Genomic DNA, 14,950 nt, shown 5'->3' on the forward strand with positions numbered 1-14,950 from the left:
ATTGCAACCGCTTGCCCCTCCCTGCAACATTTTGTTTATGATGTGAAAACGATGAATAGCTGAGCAGGCAGGATGGTGAAAGACTACGTTGCAAGCGAGGGCAAATGGTTGCAAACCGTTGCAAGAGTGGGCTAATGGTTGCAAACCGTTGCAAGAGTGGGCTAAACGTGGCTAAAGTGTGCAATTGATGGAATGGAAGGGATTGATGGCAAGGTGTTCGGCTATTGGGCGCTAGGTGCAAAGAGTGGAAAAACGTTGCAATGGAGTGCAAGGATGTGCTAAAAGGTGCTACGAGGTGCTAGCGGAGGGAATGGATGGCAACAAGTGGCAAAACGATGCAATTTGGTGCTATGGAGTGCTACGGGGTGCAATAGGGCGCAAAGAGTGGCAGGCGCTCCGTATTGTGGCATTTTTGTCCAGTAAATCCACTCATACCCCCTCTCTTGCTGTATCACCGTGCCCGTCCATGTCTGTCTGCAATCATGAACCTTCGATACTCCCTTTAGAGGCGGAATGTGTGTATTGTAGAGCCAACTACGTCTTGATATGGTTCAACGTTTGAGGTGAAGGTCAAGCTTGAAACTGTGCAATCATCGGGATGATGGGTCCCAAAGTTATACTGTGCGTCGGTCCTCTTGCTTACGTTCTACGCAGATTGTGTTAGCACAACATGAATCATACAAGTACTCTCGAGGACGCTGGCAAGTCAGCCTCTACTTATTTCACTCAATGTTCAGGAGGAGACGTGACTCTGACACGACTCAATCAAGCGCTGACTGCCGGCACACGTAAGAACGCCGACAACTCGGACGACCGTGCCATCAACCATCATCGGAATAGATTCTGCGGCATCGGTAAAGATTCATTGCAGCTTGCTCGTGCATCGTGACATGGCCTCCAATCTTCTGCTGAACAAGGAAGTGCAACGTTGGCTTGAGCTACACAACGTCTCTCTCGATCCTGTTTTCCCCGACTCTGGCGGCTCGTACTCATGGCCACAACAAGTCTCAGATGCAGCGGACCTCCTCAAGCATTCAGCTGAAAATGCGGTCAGAACCATCAAAGGACTAGTCTCTACTCTAGAAGGCCCAGAGAATGAACGTTGGGTGGATGATCCAGCCTCCTCTGTCCTGTCTGCTTGCGCAGCTTTCCCCGAGCTGAGCAAGTCCGGGTCGCACCTCCCGTTGCGAGAGACTCTCCTGTGGACCATCGTCGAAGGAGTTGTCCCTGGCACTAGAGTTTTGTATGACGCTTTCCTGTCACATGAATGACTGTACCGCTCATCGTTGTTTCAGTTACCAAGCAAAATTCGCCCTGCCTCGTTGTGATACCGGCGACGAAGAAGTAGACCAACGAGGGGGGCCTCTTTATGGCAGTTCCACCCTGCTATGCATGAAGGAATATGGTGCGTTTCATCTGTGAAGCTTGGTATCGGGGTCGTTCAGCTCATGCATACCCCAGGTCCATCGGAGAGCGTGGATTACGATGATGACTCCGTCGACTTCATCTGGCGTGGCGGCTATGACGATTTGTCTGACCTGGAGTCCGCAAGCTCAGACGGCGGCAACGGTTGGCGTCTGCCACCAGACCCCGGTGACGAAGCGGACGACAGCGAGGCCGAAGAGGACGATGACGACGCCGAAGAGGACGACGACGACGCCGAAGAGGACGATGACGACGCCGAAGAGGACGACGACGAGGTCAAAGAGGACGACAGCGAGGTCAAAGAGGACGACAGCGAGGTCAAAGAGGACGACGATGAGGTCGAAGAGGACGACGACGAGGCCGAAGAGGACGACGACGAGGTCGAAGAGGACGACAGCGAGGTCAAAGAGGATGACGGCGAGGTCGAAGAGGACGCTCACCATTGTCGTCAAATGCCAGACGATTTCCTTGGACAAGGCAACTCAATCAGCGGACAACATCTCACTCCTTCCACCTTCCACCCGAGCCCTCTGGTACCTGTTCTCTGCATAGCGGATGAGGTCAATATCGTACCTCTACTCTCCAGCGCTTTGCTGCAACGGCGCGAGCTCGAGATCATCGAACCTGTTGTGGGCATCCTACTACCTGCAATTGGCTCTGAGTGCCAAGTCCTATTTGGTTGGATGGAGGAGAATACAGATGGCATACATGCCCTGGTAAGATGTATCGCATCCCATGGTATATGCTGTACTAATGCCGACCCTCAACACAGCCTCGAATTCATATCGTCTACTCGGACGGCTCTAACCCTTCCGTACCCGGCGGAGGAATCTTCGATCTTCAGCACCGGTCAGATTTGGTTAACCTCGTCACCTACCTTGCGGACCTTGGCAATCAACAATTGTTCAATGTTCCGTCGCCACTATCGCTATCGCCAAACGCAAATTCTTTCATCATTCCGTCACAGTGGAGGGCCGATGAACACCTCGCGAACAGGAAAGATCATGATTACTCGACGCAGCGTATCTGGATTTGGCTGCATTCTATTCCCGACCCTAGGTATGTTTGCGTCTCTGTGTACTTTTCTCGACCTCTGTGATTCTGTCATGGTACGGCATCGACTCCAAACATGTCAGTCTCACCTGAGGCCACAAGGTTTCCTTTTGCGCCTCGCAGGACATTCAATGCTGATCCTTAGCTTCCAGGACAACTACATCCAGCGAGAATGCTCCCGATAGTGGTTCAGGACTTGCACCACGGTCCACTGGCTGCGAACGAGTTGCGCAAATGGATCTCGACGTTCAGGATTCAAGATCGAATTCGAGGGATATGTCGTACGTCACCTGATTGCAATGCGGTACTTCATTGGGACACCTAAATTGATGTATTAGACAGATTCGCCGCTAAGTCGTGCAACAAGCTCAAGATACAAGAGAAAACGCGTGATGGTCAGAGGCAGGCTTCAGTTGCCGACTGGCTGTGGGATCACCGTGCGTTCGTGATCGGATATGACGATCCTGGACGTGTGGAAACCATTTATTTGAATGCGGACTTCAAGGCCTATTTAAAACATACAAAAGGGCTCGCAATGCTAGTTCAGATGCCTTGTGAGGCAGGCATAGACCTGGTAAGCAAGTGCACCTTGTATTCTGCAACCTCTTATCCGGCGACTCACCACTTCTATGTGTCAAGATGATGACCAAGCTTGCGCATAATCTACTCCTGATGGTGCAGAATCTCAAACTGGAGTCCAAGGAGGAGGAAGAGCATAAGGAGGAATCCGCCAATCCTCTTGCCGACCAGTTGAACAACCACATAGACGCGGTGGACAAGAAGCTGCAAGAAGCGCTGGGCATGTCGCAAACAAACCAGGGCTTGACCTCCGAGTCTCTGACGTTGGCAACACCCCACGTGGTTTACATCCTGAACAACTTTCACAAGAGCATTCTCGCGATGTACAACAAGCAGAATGTCAGCAAAGCTGAATGGCGCCTCCCCTGGGACACGATCCACAACTTGATTTGGTTGCAGAGGCGACTGGAACGTTACTGTACTCAGGTCCCTAGTGCCGAGCAGCCCAACTACTTCGTCTTGTGAGTATATTTGATGTTCTCTTCAATTCCTGCTGTACACTCAACTGGTTGCGGTCAGTCCCAAGGCAACACTCAAGTGCATGCGATGCGAGGAGTTGGATTATTCTAGTATGAGAGTCGAGGCCATGCTTCCCGCACTCGAATCCGAGTCAGCCTCGCCGGTGCCTGCGATCCCGAAAACCCGATCACATCAGAAGAATCGTCTTGTCCCCGAGGCGGCAGAGACTCAGAACTACCTTCAAGCCAGATACAAGCCACAATTCAGTCGCATAGCAACAATCCTAACCTTGCACGACATTGCGCTCATAACTCTGCATAGCGCGACCGAACGAGCCAGGTCCGAGATTAAGGAAGCTGCAGAGCTGTCCCTTGCAGCTCTGACGGCGGTTACGGGACTTGAGAATCATCAGAACTTGCCAAAACTACTGAACGCACTGATGGCGCTGAGCACGCTGAGGGCACTGACACCACAGCCGCCGACTTGAATCATACGCCAAACAAGAACGGTCTAACCGAATGTCCTAAAAACTCGTATACATACCATATGGCATCCCATCTACCCAGTCCCCGAACCGCTAATTGATAGCTGCAGCACATCTCCTGAAATGGGCAGCGCAAATGCAAGCAAATTTCGCACTTTCTGGCCTGTTATAAACTGTTTGAATACAAGCTATGTCATGAAAATGAGTCAGCACGTACTGAGGGGCAAAGGATATCGTTCTACCCACTTGAAGTGTCCGCTGGATCGAGGCTGTTGGCGTAGTAGACATGAAGGTATGTTTCCGAGGTGTTGGCGCTTATTGCTGCTGGCCTGCCGAAACGCTGCTAGTGCTGTGGCGCGCTGTGGGCGCTGCCTCAGCGTGCACAGCATTTTTTGGAAGTTCTGATGATGAAGCTGTCGCCTCCGAGGGGCCCCTCCGTACTCAGATCAAGGACTCGGAACACGCTCTTCACTCTCAGGTTGAGAACTTGAAAATCCGCATCGGTCTCTACCCTAAGAGAGGCATATGCGACGCCATATTCGCTATCTCCATTCCAGACTTTTGCAACAAAGTCGCTAGCATGTGCGGCCCGTCGGGCACTGAGGTCGCTAAAGATTTCCTCAAGGCATTTTCCTGCTTCCGTCCTCCTGTAAACACCGTATTGCCCAAGGAGAACGAAGTGGACGTGACGGAGGCTACTGAAGAGAGCGGCGAGGAGAATGGCTCACCATCTCAGCTAGTGGCTCTCGAGGCCAAACTCACTCCACTGTTCGGTACCACCACCACTACCGCCGACTTCAACAAGCGTCTAGCTGATGCCAAGCTATCAGAGGCGCTCTTCCTCCCTTACTACGTGGTGGACTACAAGTTGAACGGCGGCCAGGAAAAGATGGCCGAAGCCGAGAACCAGCGACGGATGAACAGCGCCAGTGTGGCACATTTTCTGCGAATCATCGGCATCACAGATTTTCCAGTGTATGGACTAGCACATGCTGGGCCGTTTCATACGCTCTCGATGACATGGTACAACTCGAGCGATGATGTAAGTTCTCGCACGTCAATGCCATCTTACCTTCGCTGACCATCATTTCAGATCATATATATCTGCGACCGTAACGCCCCTGGGTTTGATTTGCGAAAGCGCTGTGACGTGCTCCGTTACATGGCTTTTCTTATACGCCTAGAGGACCACGCCTTGGAGCTGCAGCGTCTCTACAATGAGGTTGAGGCTGCCTTTCTGGAGAAGATTCGCGAGGAGGTTGTCAACAAGAAGTCCGACCGAGTGGATTCCGATTCAAGTCTGTTGTGGACGGCATTTGAGCAAGCGGACAAATTCAAGATTACTGTATGTATGTAGATAATCAGGCGGAGTGCGTACCATGCGGGAAGTCACCTGAGCCCGCACTCGCTGCGTCTTCTTATGCTCCGTTGATCTCACCTGTGCAACTTCGAGTCGCGAGATTGCGAGTGGCTAGCCTCCCCGTTCGAGCTTGATGGGCCAGCATCTGCGTCGCAGTCATTCCCTCGAGACGCTCCCCCATGTTTGAGCGCAGGATCGTCGCTATGCTAACTTTGGGCCTGTGAATGTCCGGTCAGCGTATGTGGACATCACTGTGCGAGACATGCAAGCGGACATTCTACATGCGGCTGCTTCTCCGTCATCACAACCCAAGAGCGCTGGTGTACGATATGGGACGCGATTGAGGTAAGACGATGTGGAGAAACTCGAACGACTCGCCACACCGTCACCACGATGGCGCTCGCCGTTAAGAGTACAACTGCTGCTTGCTCACCGTAAGCATACTTGTCTTCAGGCCATGCGTATCCAGACTCACCGGACACCAAGTACCACTCTTAGACCTCTGGTCGAGGACACCGCATCCGGGGACTCGGGGCGAGATCCCAGAGTCGATGGCGTTGGGCGTGAGCGTCTCGAAGAATGTCGCTGACCAGGTGCCTCTGTGTAAGGATCGGAAGAGGGAGCGCTAACCGACGAAGACCTGGATGTGACCTCGTCGAGGAACATGATGAGCGACGGACGCGTCAGCGAGGAGCGGTAAAAGATCGCTACCGCTGGAGGCTATGAGACCAGCCTATCGAGGGAGACGGGCGAGAGGAGGACGAGTGAGTGTCGGGATTGACGGCCTCGGAATCCGAGAGGTCGTGCTCGGTGAGGTAGAGGGCGGAGGGAGCGGCGAAGGTGAGCTGGACATATTGAGAGTGGCAACGGCCCTGCGCAGGAGAGCATCGACTTGGATGGAGTGCGAGGGACAACGTTCTTCTTGTCCGCGTTCAGCTTGATGGGCTGTGTGCGGGTCGGCATACGAGCCTTCTTGGTCGCCGAAGTGGGAGTTGAGACCTTGCCCTTGTCCTGGAGTGCCTTCTTGAGCATGGCGATCTCCTCGTAAGCGGCCGCGAGTTCCTACTCCTTGGCCTCCATGGCCGCATCCATCTTGACGTAATGCTCACGTGCGCACAGTGACCGCACGCGAGTGTCGCACGTCTTCCCAGAGTAGTCTGCTCATCCATCCAGTTGGATGTCTACGCTGCTGACGGGGAAGAACTTTGACTAGCTCCGGATGCGGACTGGGCCGTAGAGGTACACTCCTTGGTGGTTTTGAGGGCGTGCTGCAGCTTTTCGACCTTGGCATTGCTCTCGTGGTACGCCATCTTCACACGGTTGAGCTAGGCGAGGAGTTCGATACACTCCGTAATGCTCTTCTTCAGGTCCGAAGCGAGGGTTTCGGCCACGTAGTTCCAGTTGCTCGCCTCCGCTGCGTCCTCGGTGTTGTGCTTGAGCTCGGTGAGCTGCTCGTGGCACGAATTGAGCTCCTGTGTCTTCTGCTCGAGCTCCCGGGTCTGATGCACAGTGGTGGTGATCTCCAGGCGCTCCGTCTTGGCCCAGGGGATCGAGTGAGTAAGGGCAAAGTGCAATAGAAAGGAGCACGACATACCTTGTACAAAGCAGCCTCGCGCTTCGCGAGGTTCGCGTTGTCCTGTTCACGGTTCGCCTTGGCCTTCTCGTCGGAGGCCACCCGTTCGAGGTCCTTGAGCTTGGCCTTGAGCAACTCCATCATCTACATACATCGATGAGTATATTCAACGATCATCAGAAAAGCGAATAGACGTACCTTGGCGTTCATCACGGCGAGGCTCTCCTTGGTAGCGAGGGAGGTCTCCGTCCGGGTCTTCGACGCGTTCGCGGCAGTGAGTTCAGCGTTGATCGCATCCCTTTCCTCCGAAAACGCCTTGAGCCCGTCCTTCTGCTCCGCGATGACCGTGTCCTTCTCTTTGGCATCCTTGCGAGCAGCAACGAGCAACTGTGCCAACTCCGCGACCTTAGCGTTAACTGCAACAGTGTCTTGACGGGCAACGATGACCCCTGCCTCGAGTGCCGCAATCATGGCCTTGAACGCCGCAACAATGATCTGCGGAGAGCGTGAGTACAAGGACAGCAGACATGAGACAGGCACGAACCTCGGAGTGAATGTAGACAGTGCTGAAGTAACCCTTGGCCTGCGCGAGCTCGTCCTCCCTCTTGCCGAGGCGGACTTCCGTGTCAGCCGCGACAGCTTGAGCGTCCTCGAGAACCACACGAATGTCCTTGAGGTCGGCCAGATGAGCTGCCTGGAGGAAACACAGCCGAAACAGGTAGCGAGGACAGTAGAGGTGGAAACGAGGTCGGCATGGAGGCAGTGTGTTGAGACCCTTGGCGCGAAGATCCAGAGGGCGACGATGGCGAATGCGCGGAGGGGCTGCATGAGTTCAGCTGAGCAGTCGACGAAGGGACCGTCACCTCGAGGACCGAATGTATTAGTGAAGAGCCGAACATGGAAGAAGCCGAACGCGCGGATGGCAGCGAGAGAGTTGCAAGTGTAGGCCGTAAACATGAATGCCGCGAGGACAATACCGGAAAACTTGGTGATGATTGACCTAATTAGCACGAGACCGACGACGACGGGATCGCCAGGGTCAGCGATCCCGGGTTGTGTTTAAGGAGTCAACCGCCGACCGGTGCCTCGGCGAGCAAGACTTGAAGGAATATGACGAGGATGAGCGAGAGCATGTCGAAAGCAAGTATAGCACTGTCGATAGTAGTTGGCAAGAGCAAGTCGAAAGCAACGAGAGCAGGGAGAAAGCAAGAGGTGGGAGTGAGAGAGGCAGCTCGACAACCAAGCAGGAGAAGACTGACCGCACGATCGAACGCCACCTCCCTGAGCCAACATAGGCACCTCCGTGGAAATGGCAGGTCGAGTTTCAATTGTGACTGACCATGTCTGCATAGGAAGACCAACGCTCCCATCAATTTGAGGAATCTCTGCCACCCAGTAGGTGGTAGTACACGCTCTGTGGTATTATTACATGAGCATGCACAATGACGAGTGAATGATTTTCGGACCGCAGTGAGTAGTACTTGCGTGAAGTTACATGAGCCCGCCCGGGACGAGCGATGGAGGCCGAGGAAGGGACGCTCGCGGATAGATAAGATAATCTGAGCTAGTAGCGTCGGGTAAGAGTGGATAAAGGGAGATTAGATCTCATTAGATTTGAGCTATTATCGGCGTTGGGCGATGAAGCAAGTGACTCGCGACGACCAGGAAACTCGGACTTCGAATGCTCAGGCTGCACCAGCATCGATATCTGCAGCTTGTCCCTCGCCATCTGTATATATCCCGGCGGCCCCCTCTCTTCCTGCCACGACCTCCTCACTGTCTGTACTCGACCACCATGACCTCCCCGGTCGCGTCCACGTCGCATCCTGCGCAGATTCCCGCGCTCGACAGTCCGCACAAGGACGCCCCGGCGCAGAAGAAATCAAAGGACAAGAAAGCAAAAGACGCCACGTCCTCACATCCTCTTGAGGTACGCTCTAATATGTTCCTGCCCTGTGCTTGTCTTGACGCGCTCGGCTCTCTTCTAGCTGAACCCCAAACCAGAGTACTTCGATCACCGTATCAAAATCTTTGAGAAACTGCAAGCCGAGCACGCTGAGTGGCTAAAGAGTGCGTCTCTGAAGGAAACTATGTAATACGCCTCTCTGACATCAACTATAGACCAACCGCGTCAGGAAATCACCATCACGCTGCCCGATGGCTCTCAACGCAAGGGCACGAGCTGGGAGACGAGTCCGATGGACATCGCCAAGGAGATTTCTAAGGGTCTTGCAGACCGCGTCGTCATTGCAAAGGTACGTCCCTATAATATGCAAATTCCTTTGCCCCCATGTGTACGAACAACAATGCGTTCCAGGTCGACGGCAACCTCTGGGACCTCGAGCGTCCTCTAGAGGGTTCCTGCTCGCTTGAATTGCTCGACTTCGAACATCCCGAAGGTACGTCGCGTCCTTTACGGATCACTGCCATGCCTCGCCCGGGCTTGTGCAATACCAGGAGTTGGCTAGAGAGTAGGTTGCGTACGGCAACGGGCAATACCTGCAGTCCGTCGCGATATTCGTGGAGTCACTGAGAAGGCCCTGGCGCTCTTGGTGTGACTGAGGATGACTGGCATCCAGGCGGCTCTCTAGATCTGCCTTGTGCCTTCTTTGAGAGGAACAAACGACCCCTCAGCATCTGGTTTATCGTACAGAAATCATACCAAATGATGAATGTGCTGACTCATGATCACCCCCAGGCAAGCGCGTTTTCTGGCACTCCTCCGCCCACGTTCTCGGCGAGGCCGCGGAGCGTCACTATGGCTGTCACCTCTGCATCGGTCCCCCAACAGAAGATGGATTCTTCTACGAGATGGCTATCGAAGAGAGACCTGTGGTGAACAGCGACTACCCCATGCTCGAGAAGGTCGCAGACATGGCGATCAAGGAGAAGCAGAAGTTCGAGCGTCTCATGGTACCAAAAGAAACCCTCCTGGAGATGTTCGGGGTACGTTCGTCTTATTTGTGATGATGGAGCTCGCGCTGACGCCCCGCGTAGTACAACAAGTACAAGAAGTACATCATCGAGACGAAGATCCCTGACGGCACCTCCACCACTGTCTACCGCTGCGGACCGATGGTGGACCTCTGCGTGGGCCCCCATATCCCCCACACAGGCCGCATCAAGGCCTTCATGGTTACGAAGGTATGATGTCCACTACGCCTCTGACAACTGACAGTTGCTGACCAGCACGAACTCAGAACTCTGCGTCGTACTTCCTCGGCGATGCTAACAACGACTCGTTGCAACGAGTGTACGGTATCTCCTTCCCCGATAAGAAGCAGCTGTCGGAGTACAAGGCGTTCTTGGCGGAGGCTGCCAAACGTGACCATCGGAAGATCGGCAAGGTACATTCTCTCCGAATCGATTGTCCTTGCATTATCTGACATGCGCAAACAGGAACAAGAGCTGTTCTTCTTCAACGACCTCAGTCCCGGAAGCTGCTTCTTCCTCCCTCACGGCACGCGCATCTATAACACGCTGGTTGAGCTCATGCGAGTAGGTTTCGCTCTAGTTATCGTGGGCGATCTGCTACTAAAAGCGCTCTCCACAGTCCGAGTACTTCAAGCGTGGCTACCAAGAAGTCATCTCGCCGAACATGTACAACAGCAAGCTGTGGGAGACCTCAGGTCACTGGCAGAACTACAAGGATGACATGTTCACGCTCGACGTCGAGAAGGAGAAATGGGCGCTCAAGCCGATGAACTGCCCCGGCCACTGTCTCATCTTCGACTCGCGCGACCGCAGCTACAAGGAGCTGCCCATCCGTATGGCCGAGTTCGGTATTCTGCACCGGAACGAGGCCTCTGGCGCGCTCACTGGCTTGACGCGTGTGCGGAGGTTTGTCCAGGATGATACGCACGTGTTCTGCATGCCCTCGCAGATCGAGGAAGAAATCGCCGCCCTCTTTGACTTCATGCAGCATATATACGGCCTCTTTGGCTTCGACTTCGAGCTTGAGCTGTCCACCCGCCCAGATAATTTCCTCGGTGACATCGAGACCTGGAACCAGGCCGAGGCGGTGAGTTTCTCTCTTCGTATGCTACATGCTCATCCGTGACCTAACTCGGTCATCACCTCCTAGCAACTGAAACTCGCCCTGGACAAGTTCTACCCTGGCAAGTGGGAGCTCAACCCTGGAGACGGAGCGTTCTACGGCCCCAAGATCGACATCAAGATCCGCGACGCCCTCCGCCGGTCGTTCCAGTGCGCGACTATCCAGCTCGACTTCCAGCTGCCCGAGCGCTTCAACCTCAAGTACCGTAGCGCGGACGAGGCCGCTGCCGTCGAAGCGGGCAAGCCTCCTCCGCGTCCTGTCATCATCCACCGTGCGATCCTCGGTTCGCTCGAACGCTTCATTGCGATCGTCACCGAGCACTTTGCTGGAAAGTGGTACGTATGGGCGACTCGACACTCCTTGAGCCTATCGCTGACGTGAGTCACACAGGCCGTTCTGGCTGTCTCCCCGTCAGGTCTTGGTCGTCCCCGTCGCCGTCCCCTACGTAAGTACACGTCCTGTGTTCCCATATCCGTACCTGTCGCTGACGTGGTATGCAGAGGGAATACGCGTCCGAGATCGCCGAGAAGCTCACGAAGCTCGGCCTCTATGTCGACGTGGACAACGGCGAGAACACGCTCCCGAAGAAGATCCGCAACGGCGAAATCGCGCAGTACAACTTCATCCTCGGTGCGTCTCTCTCTCTCTCTCTTTTCCTCCGCAACTCTTCGCGCTTGCTTACTTGGATGCACGCACACAGTTGTCGGCCAGGAGGAGCTCGACAGCAGGTCCGTCAACGTGCGGAACCGCGACGACGTCGGCACGAAGGCGCGCACGGAGACGCTGCCGCTCGATGTGATCGCCGAGAAGCTCGCGGCACTGAAGGAGAACCGAAGCCTCCACAACAAACTTGTGTAAAGTAGACAGATAGATAGATCGTTGCTGCTGCTGCTGCTGCCGCCGTCGTGTCGTGTCGCATTCTACAATGTGTATACGTGCTAGTAGTGTATCTTCGCTACCTCGCGGTGCAAAGGTAGAGACCACACCGATTGACAGCATGACAGCACTGAGGACAATATTCATCTTGCAACGTCCACATTGACCTTGCTATCAGCCTCCAGATGGGATTGCAGTTTTCGCAATCCTGAATATGCGCTGATATTAGGAGGAGTCGAACCATCCTGACGCGGACGCCTTACCGTTAGACCATGCGATGAAGCGCCCGGGTCCTAGTAGTCCGTGGCCGGGCTCGGACTCGGACTCAGTTTTGTACTGACACACCACATACTAGGTCCGCCTGTTTCATTCAAAGAGTCGCTGTGCGGCCGTATACATTTTAACCTAGTATCAGCCCTGTGCATCTTCGCGTCTAGGTGCCAAACAACAACCACCGTAAGTATGCTTCAAGCTGTCGTGATTCGTAAACTGGTACGGCGACGGCAACAGGCAGTGGCTTCCTTCGAGTCGTTCTCCGCTCTTCCAGGACTGCCAGTGCTCGAGCTAAATCCAAGTAAGCACCTTCTCCCGACCCCTGCTAGTACTAGCACTTAATACTAACCTCTGAACTTCAAGGATTCGCGGCCGCCGCCAAACTCTCCGCGCGGAGCTAAACCGTACCCAAAAAAGTAGGGTTTCCCCCTCATTTGGACAACCTGCATCCACCTCCCTAACCAATGTTGAACGTTGAACCCGGGGCCCATCGTGACACCGCCGCCTCGTCCCGGCACCTGAGAGTCGTAGGCTGGTAACTCCCGCTCTCAGGGGAAGCCCTGGCGCGACCCTCCCCAACATGATCTCCAACTTGCACGCCGTTCTCACTCTCCGCCCGCACCTCTATACTCCACGCTCGCGTTCGGCCCCTTCCCGAGCCCGGATGTCTAACTCGTGCGTTCGACGTTCATATTCACTGACACGTCGGAGTACACATTGCTGACGTTGGTTGTCAGGGAAGCCACTGGTCTCTCAACATTATACTAGGCTTCGCCCGACCCACCGCTGATCAGCTGGATAAACTCGGAGCTGGCGTTGAACAACCACGATGTCGGATGACGAGACAAGCTTGAAGCGGTCTCCCCTCCCTTACTAAAACGAGCCTCGACTCGCGTGCGCCCTCCCGCCTACGCGTGCGCTCCCGATTTCAAGTCACCGCTATCGTTACACTCCATGAGTTGACTCGTATACAGCCCATCTCTCCTGAGTCCTCCTTCACGCTCATAGACACCAACACCGACACATCCGACGCAGCCACCCTCCCAAGTCAGCCTGCCGATCATGGCATCTCCTCCTCCCTCCTCCTCCGTACAACCTCCAGCCAAGCCAAACCTGCCTCCGAACCACTACCTTACCCTTAGTAGCCCGCAATTCGCCTTGAATCCAACGCCGTCCGATCTCCCGCGGACCACTGCACGCCAACCTCATCATTCAAGTTGCACCCTCGTCATTGTCACTGCAGTCTGTTCACCCTCCCTCCTGACCCGCCTTAGATTCGAGTCCAAGCCGTATCCTCGTCCTTCGTCACGGTCGACCGCCCCCTGGCATGCCAGCGTGACCTACTCAAGAATCCATCCCCCACCGTACTCCGTACTCACAACGCTCTCCCGAGGTCCGATGGTCCGACGCGCACACCTCTCTTCTCCCCTTCTCCCCTCCCCTTCTCCCCGCTCCCTCAATCCCCTGAACCCGCACCAGGCAGTATTCATCCCCTTCCCCCTCGCACTCTACGATCTACCAGCAAACCTCCGAGGTGAATCACCTCTGCTTCCTACCCCAGCAGGCTACTCGGTCCAACCCTCCGCTCAGCACCGTGACTGCCTCCACATCCTTCAGCTACGCTCCTCCCACCGACCGGGAGTCATCCAGACATGATCTCACTGCAGGCCCATCATTCGCACCCCTACCATCCTCTGGCATTTAGTCGATCGCCAGTTCGACCCCTCAGCCCGTCCGGCCAGTCACTAGTCACTCGCCCACCCAACCATCGTCCCTCGACTCTACCCTGCGTGGTCACCGACAGCCCAAGGGTACAGGGCCCCTCACCTATCGTCCCGGGTCGTGGCCGATCCGGCGACGCACCCAGCAGTCGACTCATCGCCGCGCCATGCGTGCTCTACTACGCTCGGTGTTGGGGCGTCTACATTCCTCCTTGGACGATCTCGTAATCGCATACTCGCGGAAGCGGCCGCGATTGATGAACATTCTGGGTCGAGCCGACTCGGACGAAGACGTTGCTACAAATACTCTGCGAGAGTACGGACTAGGCGTCGACTAGCCGCTTGGGCAGCTCTTCTGCTGAGGTACTCAAGGTGGAGATCGATCGACGTTTGAGCACACACGCACACAGGGCCAAGGTCGAGAAGCCGGATCCGGACAGAGTCACATTGGAATATAGCGTGTACATCGAAACGGACGGTAGAAAGAGAAGCAAAGAGCCGAGTCGAGAAGAGCGAAGAGAATAAAGATACTGATGTGAAGATAGCGATGTGAGGTGGAAAGGTAAGAAGGAGACCTGGGAGTGGGGCGAATGTCAGAGAGCGACGATGGGCATGCAGTTGGACAAGACTGACCACGATCCAGATAACAAGTCTACATGGCACGCCTAGAGGGCGACGTTGATGGGTATGCAGCCGGCGCTGAGGGTGCCGTAGGTGTTTCCACTGCAGCAGACGGGGTTGGCGGAGCTATTCGGGAGGAAAGAGGGTCAAAATACAAGATGAGGCAAGCGAAGGTGGGAGGACTGACCAACTCGGGTTACCGCCGACGGAGGAGGTATCAAGGGGAGAGCACTGGAGACCGAGATACGACTGGGTGGGGACGTCGATGCCGAGAGAGTCGATTATGGTCTTTCCCTTGCCCGAGTTTGCGGGCTCGAGCGAGTTGCAGCAGCTGATGGAGCCAGTGTCGCACTGGGAGGTGGAGTCGGAGGAGGCCTTTGAGACATAGGACGGGACGGCGGTGACGGAGCCGATGGTGGCGAGAGCGAGGGTGGCGAGGGTGGCGAAGAGCTGCATGGCGAGGGGCGGG

At 55.1% G+C, this 14,950-nt stretch overlaps 6 protein-coding genes across 6 annotated transcripts; 2 read left to right on the forward strand and 4 right to left on the reverse strand.

Moving 5' to 3' along the window:
* Window positions 1-890: 890 nt before the first annotated feature.
* L226DRAFT_574126 (uncharacterized protein) lies at window positions 891-5,357 on the forward strand (the record flags this gene model as incomplete). The annotated part of the gene is made up of 9 exons (XM_067684980.1): window positions 891-1,243; window positions 1,296-1,405; window positions 1,462-2,141; window positions 2,198-2,484; window positions 2,631-2,759; window positions 2,821-3,052; window positions 3,118-3,518; window positions 4,400-5,042; window positions 5,094-5,357. 9 exons carry the CDS (start codon window positions 891-893, stop codon window positions 5,355-5,357), a joined length of 3,099 nt encoding a protein of 1,032 aa, XP_067531686.1.
* A 30-nt stretch (window positions 5,358-5,387) lies between these two features.
* On the reverse strand, window positions 5,388-6,159 carry L226DRAFT_208617 (uncharacterized protein). The gene is made up of 3 exons (XM_067672892.1): window positions 5,836-6,159; window positions 5,635-5,781; window positions 5,388-5,578 (listed from the first exon to the last, which is right to left on the reverse strand). Exons 1-3 carry the CDS (start codon window positions 6,024-6,026, stop codon window positions 5,419-5,421), a joined length of 498 nt encoding a protein of 165 aa, XP_067531687.1. The 5' UTR covers window positions 6,027-6,159; the 3' UTR covers window positions 5,388-5,418.
* L226DRAFT_574127 (uncharacterized protein) lies at window positions 6,068-6,392 on the reverse strand (the record flags this gene model as incomplete). The annotated part of the gene is made up of 2 exons (XM_067684981.1): window positions 6,068-6,205; window positions 6,276-6,392. 2 exons carry the CDS (start codon window positions 6,390-6,392, stop codon window positions 6,068-6,070), a joined length of 255 nt encoding a protein of 84 aa, XP_067531688.1.
* Window positions 6,393-6,685: 293 nt separating this feature from the next.
* L226DRAFT_574128 (uncharacterized protein) lies at window positions 6,686-7,890 on the reverse strand (the record flags this gene model as incomplete). The annotated part of the gene is made up of 5 exons (XM_067684982.1): window positions 6,686-6,895; window positions 6,955-7,077; window positions 7,132-7,428; window positions 7,478-7,603; window positions 7,663-7,890. 5 exons carry the CDS (start codon window positions 7,888-7,890, stop codon window positions 6,686-6,688), a joined length of 984 nt encoding a protein of 327 aa, XP_067531689.1.
* Window positions 7,891-8,597: 707 nt separating this feature from the next.
* Window positions 8,598-12,049, forward strand: L226DRAFT_538252 (threonyl-tRNA synthetase). The gene is made up of 13 exons (XM_067681456.1): window positions 8,598-8,863; window positions 8,922-9,003; window positions 9,055-9,188; window positions 9,251-9,332; window positions 9,632-9,879; window positions 9,931-10,077; window positions 10,134-10,280; window positions 10,333-10,431; window positions 10,487-10,954; window positions 11,018-11,325; window positions 11,381-11,435; window positions 11,491-11,620; window positions 11,691-12,049. Exons 1-13 carry the CDS (start codon window positions 8,729-8,731, stop codon window positions 11,846-11,848), a joined length of 2,193 nt encoding a protein of 730 aa, XP_067531690.1. The 5' UTR covers window positions 8,598-8,728; the 3' UTR covers window positions 11,849-12,049.
* A 2,476-nt stretch (window positions 12,050-14,525) lies between these two features.
* Window positions 14,526-14,937, reverse strand: L226DRAFT_525457 (fungal hydrophobin; the record flags this gene model as incomplete). Its single annotated transcript, XM_067678973.1, has 2 exons — window positions 14,526-14,607; window positions 14,669-14,937. The coding sequence occupies 2 exons, from the start codon at window positions 14,935-14,937 to the stop codon at window positions 14,526-14,528; spliced, it is 351 nt and encodes a 116-aa protein (XP_067531691.1).
* Between the last annotated feature and the right edge of the window lie 13 nt (window positions 14,938-14,950).

The sequence above is a fragment of the Lentinus tigrinus genome (assembly GCF_003813185.1).
Source record: "Lentinus tigrinus ALCF2SS1-7 unplaced genomic scaffold L226scaffold_31, whole genome shotgun sequence".
NCBI classification, from domain to species: domain Eukaryota; kingdom Fungi; phylum Basidiomycota; class Agaricomycetes; order Polyporales; family Polyporaceae; genus Lentinus; species Lentinus tigrinus.